We start from the raw sequence: 9341 nt of genomic DNA on the forward strand, positions 1-9341 counted from the left end.
CTCACCTCGGCTAACAGTGTGTCCTGAAGCTGCAGTTTTTCTTGAAAGGACAGTTTTTAAATCAGGATTTTCCTTGTCTCCTTTCCACTTGTCTTTCTTTCTACCTCCCCTCCATCCCCAGGCGGGCCATCTACTTCCTGGCGGCCACCCATGGGCACGGGCTGTGGTCGTGGTGAGCTACAAAATTATTATTTATTTATTTATTTATTGATACTGGGAATCGAACTCGGGTTCTTGTGCTTGCGAGGCAGGCGGTGGAATCACTGAGCTAAATCCCTGGCCCAACAAAGTTATTTTTAAAAATCTACTTCCTAACGTCAACAACAACAAAAAGAATTGTTTTATTGTGAAGCTGAGCACCACAAAATTTTAAATAATTCACCACAAACCTTCATTAAAAACATTTCCCCCCCAAAGTAAACAGGCAGATGACACCAAGCCTACGTGAAACTCCAGAAAGCTGAGGGGATCAGAGGCAGATGTGGGACAGCCCAGGTTTCCCTGCCTCTGGTGTGTGGGGAGGTGGACATGGGCGGGGTGGGGAGCCCTGCACCGGGCAGAGGGTCTCCAGGGCCAGGTGGGCGAGGGGCCCGGTGCTTCGGCCACACCCTTGGAGTCGGGCTGGACAGAGGAGAGGGCTGCAGGGGGAGGCCCGGCCTCCTGAGGTCAGCGCTCACACTGTAGAGGAAGGCTGGGCATGTCCGGGCAGAGACTTCCAAGCCCTGAGCAGCCTGAGATGTGCAGTCCTAGCTGCTCACAGCCAAGATTCTGTTTTTTAGTGGGATTTCTGTTCAGATGAGCACCCCACTGTCTGCAATTTCTAAAAAGCAAAACTGCAAACGTTTCAGGTGAAGGCAGGAGGCAAAGGTGAGGAGAGAAGGCTTTTAGGGGGACAGCTGAGCCCCTCATTTCTGTATCCTTTTTTGTTTTTGAGACAAAGTCTTGCTATGTAGTTCAGGCTGGCCTTGAACTCACTCTGTAGCCCAGGCAGGCTTTGAACTCCCAGTGATCCTCCTGCCTTAGCCTCCGGAGTGTTGAGATTTCAAGTGTGCACCACCACGCCCTGGCTCATTTCTGTATCTTCCAGAAGCATTAGCAGACACTTCCAGAATTGTCCCTTATCAATGACATCTCGGTAAAGAGCCCGAGAGGCATTTTCCTCACTCGGCATCCACAGAACTACAGGATTGTGAGCAGAGGGCTCTGTCATAAGGCAAAAGGCCAACTGTGGCCATTTATTTGCTTTAGGATCACAGCCGGGTCACTGGACTTCGAGCCTCAGTTTCCCCAGCAGTGTGTGTGTGTGTGTGCAGGCCGTGTGGACAACTTCCTCAGTACATCTCGGTCCCCTGTCCCTGCAATCAGTTGGATCGGCCACATGGAAGAAAGAAACCGGGCCCCAGGTCGGAGCTGGTCAGCTTGGGCCGGAGGAGGGGCTCGTCCTCACAGTGCTGCCCCTCCCAGGACTGTGGCCCCACTGGCGGGTAAATGTGTGCCGGGGGACACAGCCAGCGACAGGGCTGGAGGAGGGCAGGCCATGGACGGGGAGGAGCTGCCCGCGGAGCCGCCCACCGGCTCCCGGCGGCGCTTATAAGCCCGGCGCTCGGGGCGGCGCCCGCAGAGGTGCCGCAGCTGCCAGAGCCCGCGCCTCACGGAGCGGGGAGCGGAGATCGGGGATCCCGACCGGGCGCGGATCTGCGGGGACGCCGAGACACACAGGAGGTGAGGCAGCCGCACAGGGGACCCGAGCCTCGCCTCGCGTGTCCGCGAGCGCCCGTGGGGTGTGCGTCCTCGACGCGAGCTGGCCTCGCAGGTGTTTCCGAGGCGTGGGTCTGAGTGAGCGGTTTGTGCTCACGGACATCGGGACCCGAGGGAGTGGCGCGCGCCAGGCTATGTCGCGGACTAGCGTGAAGACCGGGACCTCGAGCCCGGGACGCCCTCGAGGCGGGGGACAGAGCCCGTGTCCCCGGGAGGAGCGGGCGGCGTGGACCGAGCTCACAGGAGACCCGACCGGGCCGTGCTCAGGTCCCCCGGGGCTGCTCCGTCCGGGGCCCCGAGGTCCGGGTCCTCGTAGCTCCCGGGTGTCCGCCCCGCTGGGCGCGGAGGTCAGCGCGGGCTGCGTCCCTGGATCCCGGGAACGTGCCAGGACTTGTCCCCGGGGACGGGCGAGGTGACTCACGGTGACAGACCCCGGGACGATCGGTGAGAGCAGAACCCCGCCCCGGCTGGGGACGGCGGCCCCCGAGGCGGCGGGAGCCCCTCCCGCCGCCGTGCCTGTCCCGCCCGTCAGCACAGTGACCTATTTGGCCGGCACAGGCTGTTCCCGGGCAGCGGGGCACCGGGAGGTCCCCGGCGTCTGGCGCGGCCTCGGGGACGCGGGGCGGTGCACGGGCTGGGCGGGCCTCGCCTGTCGGGGGCGCGGGGTCCCCGGGCCGGAGGAGGGCACTGCCCGGGGCAACCGTGGGGCTGGGGCGGGGACACTGCGCCCTCCGTGTCCCGGGTCTGGGGCGGCTGTGGCCCCGGGGGCGCCCGGCCGCTTCCTTCTATTTCCGCCCCTCCACGTCGCGCTTCTGGGAGGGCTCCGGCGGTTTTGTTTTCATTGCTCTCGTCTATTTTTATTTTCCTGGGATCTGACTCATCCCGTGTTTTGGCCGTGGAGATAAGGCGGAGGGGCCGGCGCGCCCCTGAGTGTGCACGCGCGTGTCCGTGTGCACGTGTCTGTGCCCACACGCGCGCGTGTTCGACCCAGCCCGAGCGCGCGGTTCCCCACGGCCGGGAGTTTCGGGAGCCGACCGCTCGGCGTGACGCGTTCGCTGTCCGGGTCACTTCCAGCGCCCTCCGCCCTGTCCCCACCCGGGTGACGCGCAGCCGGAGTGGAAGCGAAGTTTTGGCGGGCAGGGAGCGGCTGTGCAGGAAAGTGAGTCATCGCGCCTCGCAGCCGCTGCCCCTGCCCTGCCCACGAGCCTCCGCCCCGCGCGGGATTTCCTGGAGCCCGGCGCCCCCTCGCGGCGCCTGCGCGAGGAGCAAACCTGCTGCCCGCGGGGTGACGGCGGCAGCTCCGGCCCACAGCGGAGTCGCGCCCAGCGCCCCTTAAGAAAGCAGACCAGTAGGGCCCGGGGATTTAGCTCTGTAGTTCTGCCTCCTGCTGCGCAAGTGCAAGGACCCAAGTTCGATCCCTGGTACAAAAAAAAAAGAAAGAAAGAAAGAAAGAAGACCCCTCTAGAGCGGTGCGTAGTGGCGCGAAGCTGTAATCCTAGCACCCCAGGAGAATGAGGCAGGAGGATCACCGTTCAGCCTGGGCAGTTTAGCACCTTAGCGCTGATCAGTATGAGTGGTGTTCAGCCCCGGAACACAGAACCCAGGGCAAACAGGGCTGGGTTCAAATCCTACCTGGCCACCTGTGAGCTGAGTGATCTTGGTCAAGCTTTTTAGCTTCCCTGAGCCTTGTTAACTCTTCTGTAAAAAGGAGTTTGTAAAGTACTTGGAAAATATAAGTAAGTCCCAACGTCTGCCCTGACAAGGGTGGGCAGAGGTTTTCGGAGGGCTCTGTCTGCTGCCGGTGTGACCTCTCTATGGGACAGTGGACCTAAGCCCTTTTAGCTATGTGATTTAGGGAAAAGTTTCATAATCTCACCAAGCGCCTGTCTCCGGAGCCTGCTGTGCATCCCGGGTGGGTTTACTCCGCAGCCCCAGGAAAACCCAGCCCCTTCCAAGGCCCTGCACCCCCTGGTCTTGACCAGGGCAGCCCAGCCCCGGCCAGGGTAGGGGCAGGCAGCCCAGCACCCTGGCTGCCTTGCTGGTGGGCACAGCTCAGGGGCAGGGTGGGTAGGTAGCTGCCAGGCTCCTGTGGCCAAGCTCACCCTGGGCCTTCCCTCTAGGGGTAGAGGGGAGGAGTCCGGTACACAGCAGCCTCTAATTTTCTGTACCTGCAAAACGGGTTCCTGGGATGACAGGGAGGCATCTAGACTTTGGATCGCCCGATGCACCTGGTGGGGTGTGGCCCAGAAGTCATCGCCCGGCCCTGCCTGTCTCAGCCCCTCTGGTCCCCGAGGGCAGCTTGGGAAAGCCCTCAGCCTTCGGCACCTGTCAGCTGCTGTCTGCAGGAGGGGTGCAGGGCCCCGGCAGAGAGAGACTGGAACGCTTGTTTCTCTAGGGCTTCCTATGTACCAGGTGCTGTGTCCCTGCATGTAACCCAAGGGACAGTCACCATCACTGCCCCCATTGTATAGAACAGGCAAGTAGAGTGAGGAGATGTTAGGTCGCCTGTCCAGGGTGACCTCTCTCTGCTCCATGGACACACACAGGCTCAGAACTTCTCGCTGCTGTGAACACTGCTGTGAACTGACAGCTCCCCTGACAGTGGCCCGAGTTCACCCTCAAGCTTCGCTCCTAACGTGCTGGGGCCTCGTTTATAGACAAGCTCAAGTGGCTTAGCACAGCTAGGGTAAGCTGGTGTCCACTCACCCCCACCCTGGTGCTCAGGATGGAACCCAGGCCTCATGCTTGCCAGCCAAGTGCTCTACCACTGAGCTGCACCCCCAACCTGTTTTATTTTTCATTTTGAGACAGGGTCTTGCCAAGTTGCCCAGATTGGCTCTGAACAAATGATCCTCCTGCCTCAGCCTCCTGATTAGTTTAGCTTACAGGTGTGTTCCACCTGCACTTGGCCCACGTGTTTTTTTTTAACCCCCAAATCTAGGGCACTTAATTTTCAGTGCTAGGTTACCCCAGCTGGGTGGCTAGGTAGGGATTCGGGAGGGTGGGGAGCTGTGCCCCAATCCTGGTTTGGGAATGGTCCAGGGCTCTGATTAGGAAGTTGTTAGAATCTCACAATTCATAGCTGGGACATTCACACCTATGAGGGACTCCCAGAGGGAAGAACACATTGATTTTAGCTGACAGTTCGAGTGGTAAACAGGACCCTGACCCCTGCTGCTGCAGTGTGCTTGTGTTTGTGGACACAGCTTGCCCTGGCTCCCCTGCGACTGACCGTGGGGTGCTGGGGGGCTGAGCTGTGCCCCCATCTCTGTGGGGCTCCTTGGGAAGAGAGGGTGGCAGAAGTCAGCTGGAAGGGATCAGAGAACCCTGGTAGGAAGCTGTCCTGGAGGCAGCACAGCAAGGACCCCGTTTCCCTAGTGACTGGCCTTCCTCTGTCCCAGCGCAGGTGCCATGTCACATCCACCTGGGGACGCCCGCCAGGTCCCGCACAGCAGCAAGGCCTGCCGCCGCCTCTTCGGCCCCGTGGACAGCGAGCAGCTGCGCCTTGACTGTGACGCGCTCATGGCCAGCTGCGTGCAGGAGGCCCGGCGACGGTGGAACTTCGACTTTGTCACCGAGACGCCGCTGGAGGGCAACTTCGCCTGGGAGCGCGTGCTCGGCCTGGGGCTGCCCAAGCTCTACCTGAGCCCCGGGCCCTGCGGCGGCCGAGATGACACTGGAGGGGGCAGGCGGCCCAGCCCCTCGACTGCCCTGCTGCAGGGGATAGTGGCTCAGGAGGACCACGTGGACCTGTCGCTGTCCTGCACCCTTGTGCCTCGGTCTTCTGAGCCGCCCGAGGAGTCCCCAGGGGCGCCTGGAACCTCTCAGAGCCGAAAACGGCGGCAGACCAGCATGACGGGTGAGCATGGGTACCGGGGAGGACACTGGTGGGGACCGGGACCCACAGAATCCACGGCCTAAGGCTTTGAAGCTTAGACAGAGTGAAATGGGCCCAGAGTCTGCAGGTGACCTGCCTGAGGGCACACAGCAGGGCTTTAGCCGAGACCCACAGCTGACCTGTGTTGGGAACAGATGACGGGCCAGGCACTGCGGTTCCTAAGGCCGGTCTGGTTTAGTCCTTGCAGCGACCCTAGGCCACGTGACATCTGTGGCACCCTTTAAGAGCAAGGGTGCAGGGGCCGGGGATTTAGCTCAGTGGTTTCGCCTCCTGCTGCCCAAGTGCAAGGACCCGAGTTCGATCCCCGGTACCAAAAAAAAAAAAAAAAAAAAAGAGCAGGGTGCAAAGTTCGGAGACAGAGTGATGAGGTCCCAAAGTGAGCTTCCAAGACTGAGGCAGACCACCCTGTGCAGACTTCACACCCCTCCCATCGCACCTTTAACCTGTGTCTCTCATCCACCACCAAATCCCCAGCACCCAGAACAGCGTCAGGCAGAGTAGGTGCTGGATAAAGAATGAATGAAGGAGCCAGGCGTGGTGGTGCATGTCTGTAATCCCAGCACTGGGAGGCTGAGGCAAGAGAATCACCACTACTTTGAGGCCAGCCTGGCCTACATAGTAAGTTCAAGGCCAGCCTGGACTACATAGGAGGACTCTGTCTCAAAAAAAACGATGAGGCGACATTGCTGACACTTGACCACTTTTCATGCTGGATCCTAGACCAAAGCCTGGACAGAGAGGATTTCACTGAATCCCACAGCACCACACTTTTGCAGCCCTCCTTTATTATTATTATTATTTGTTGGTTTTTTGAGACAGGGTCTTGTTATATGGTTCAGGCTGGCCTTGAACTCATGGCGATCTTCCTGCCTCAGCCTCCCAAGTGCTAGGATTATAGGCATGTGCCACCATGCACGGCGAAACCCTCCTTTTATAAGTGGGGAAACTGAGGCGGGGGGTGGGGGGTGAAGGTGAGAATCTCCTGGGGTCAGCTCTGATGATGGTGATAATAGGCACAGCAGTGAGCAAGTCTAAGCGGGAGCCCCTGTGCAGCACACGTACATTGAGTCTCACAGGGTCCACACGGCTGCCGTCCGGGACCCCTGTGATGGCTGGAAAGCCCAGTGCAGAGCCTTGGCTCCTCTGGCTGTCTGGCAACAGTGTGGGGCCCATCAACCCCCCTGGGTGACGATTGGAGGATCCCCGAGATCCTCACCCATAGGTGGCAGTGTGTCCCTTGGCCAGGGTATGTCTGGGCCAGGCGGGGTTGACCCTTTTCTGTCCCTGCAGATTTCTACCACTCCAAGCGCCGCCTGGTGTTCTGCAAGAGGAAGCCCTGATCTCCCGGCCGGAAGCTTCGAGCTCCCAGAAACAGGGGAGCCCACCAGCCCCGTCCACACCTGTACCTTCATCCTCCAGTTTGTGCGTCTTAATTATTATGCGTGTTTTAATTTAAGTTCCTCATGTACATACCTGCCTGTCCCCCACCCCCGACCCAGCCTCTGGCATTAGAATTATTTAAAAAACAAATTAGGTGGTAGAATGGTAGGCTCATCAGAGTGCTGGGTATTTTTATTACATGAAACATTATTTAAAACCTTCTCTTCCTTGCTCTTTGTCCTCCATCTCCTGCGGATGGTGCGGCTGGCTTCAAGCCCGCTGTGCCTCCTCTGCCCTCACCCACCAGGTGGCACTGACGGAGGGACCTGATTCCCTCCCTTCCTCCACTCTCCAACTCAGCTTCTGCCCCCTTTCTTGGATTCTCAGTCCTGAGTCCTCAGAATCTGAGGAGTAAATAGATGATAGCACTTTGAAGGGGGTCCAGCCAAGTAGGGATATCATCGCAGACTTTGGGGTCTTCTCACCTCCTCTGGAGTCAGGCAGGTGACCACGAAGCGGGCACAGCCTGGGACAGAAACCGTCCTGGCCTCAGTGCCCCACTGTCCTGTGAAGCAGGGAAGATCGGGTCCTGTAGCAGCCCTATTCCCAGAACCCTGTGCCACCCCTAGGGAGCCTGGCTCCCTCTTTACTTTTTGGGGGGTCCCAGCTGTCCCTCTTTCCCAGCTGGCTCTCAAGGCCCCTCTGCTGCTCTCCCCTCCCCCGAATCCTTCATCTCTAGTACCCCATTGGCTGTGAGTGGCAGCTGTGGGCACCTGTCCCTGGACACCCAAGACCTAGGGCTCCCTAGTTCTACCTCAGGCAGCACAGCAGCATGGCCTCCCCCTTTTAGCTCTGGGGTGGAGTCCTGGATGGTCCCATAGAACACCCTGTCGCTGTATGTTAGGAGTGTGAGGTGAGGAGAGTGGGTTTCCAGGACAGAGACCCAGCTCCTGGAAGCCATCGGTGACCGTAGATGACCATCTCCATCCAGCTCCTCCCTCCCCGTCTCACTGCACTTTGAGTAGCAGCTGAACAAGGACTTGGACAAGATGGTGGCCATGGAGACCATGGGAGGTGCCTGGGTGGGCTGACGGGAGCCTGGGATGGTGCAGCTCTGTCCCCGCAATGAACACTGATCTGCAGGCACCAAAGCACTTAACGGGTCTGACCCCAAACACCCTCTGGCTCCTGTAACCTCCTGGCCCAGCCTGTGCCTCTCGGCCCCAGTGTGTGACGTTCATTATTTCCACCTACACTGTAAGCCTCTTGGCCAGGGAACACGCCCTGTGCTGCTCTGTGTCCTTCAAGCTCTCTCACAGTACTGGGTACACAGCTGGTGCTCAATAAATGTCTCAATGACTTTACCTGCAATGTCACTGTTGTGGTCATTACACTTTACCGTTTATAAGAACAAATAGGTGAATGTTCTGGGAGTTGTTTGCATAGGAAATTTCAAAAGTTGAGAAAGCTTAACAAACAAAGACCTTGCAACAGAATCAACAAAACCAAAATAATCTATCATCACATCTCTGCAAAGATCACCACTTGACAGTGGTGACATATTGACATTGTGGTGACGCATACTGATGTGTCCTGGTTTGTCAGGTAGTCTTTTTTTGTAAAGAATATATTGAAGTTTAACATCATTACTCATAGGGGAAATGCACATTATAACCACAATAAACCAAGCATGATGGCATCCACCTACAATCTCAGCCATCTGGGAGGCTTAGACAGGAGGATCACAAGTTCAATCCCTAATTTAGTGATTTAGTGAGATCCTGTCTCAAAAAAATAAAAAGGGGTGGGGATGTAGCTCAGTGCAAAGGCCCTGGATTCCCAATAATCCCCAATACCACAAAAAATACAACCACAACAAGGTAACCACTACATGCCTACCAGAATGTATAAAGTGAAAAAGACACAATGCTAAAGGTTGGTAAAGATATGGAGCAACTGGAACTCATGTCTCAATTACTTTTATTTTTTTATTGTGGTGCTGGGGGGATCATGCATTTTTGTGCATTTTAGGCAAATGCCCTACCACTGAGTTATGCCACCAGCTTGTTTCAACTACTTTGGAACGCTAATATCTTCTGAAGATGCTGATCCTTATACCTATCCTATGACCCAGTAAGTCTATTCTTTTTTTTTTTTTTTTTTTTGAGGCAGTGTCTCCCTTTGTAGTTCAGGCTGGCCCTGAACTCACTATATAGCCCAGGATGGCCTCAAACTCACAGTGATCCTCCTGCCTCAGCCTCCCGAGTGCTGGGATTACAGGCATGTGCCACCACACCCGGCAGTA

At 57.5% G+C, this 9341-nt stretch overlaps 1 protein-coding gene across 2 annotated transcripts; it reads left to right on the top strand.

Moving 5' to 3' along the window:
• The first annotated feature begins 1604 nt into the window (after window positions 1-1604).
• On the top strand, window positions 1605-8400 carry Cdkn1a (cyclin dependent kinase inhibitor 1A). Of its 2 annotated transcripts, none has more exons than XM_004846679.3 (3): window positions 1605-1722; window positions 5165-5617; window positions 6947-8400. In XM_004846679.3, exons 2-3 carry the CDS (start codon window positions 5170-5172, stop codon window positions 6994-6996), a joined length of 498 nt encoding a protein of 165 aa, XP_004846736.1. In that variant the 5' UTR covers window positions 1605-1722; window positions 5165-5169; the 3' UTR covers window positions 6997-8400. The 2 variants fall into 2 exon arrangements, with proteins under 2 accessions (XP_004846736.1, XP_004846735.2); XM_004846678.4 differs by having other exon boundaries at window positions 1634-1722; window positions 5160-5617.
• The last annotated feature ends 941 nt before the right edge of the window (window positions 8401-9341 follow it).

The sequence above is a fragment of the Heterocephalus glaber genome, unplaced genomic scaffold, assembly GCF_053883595.1.
Source record: "Heterocephalus glaber isolate CG9 unplaced genomic scaffold, H.glaber_assembly_v1.0 deba00001497, whole genome shotgun sequence".
Taxonomy (NCBI): Eukaryota; Metazoa; Chordata; class Mammalia; order Rodentia; family Bathyergidae; genus Heterocephalus; species Heterocephalus glaber.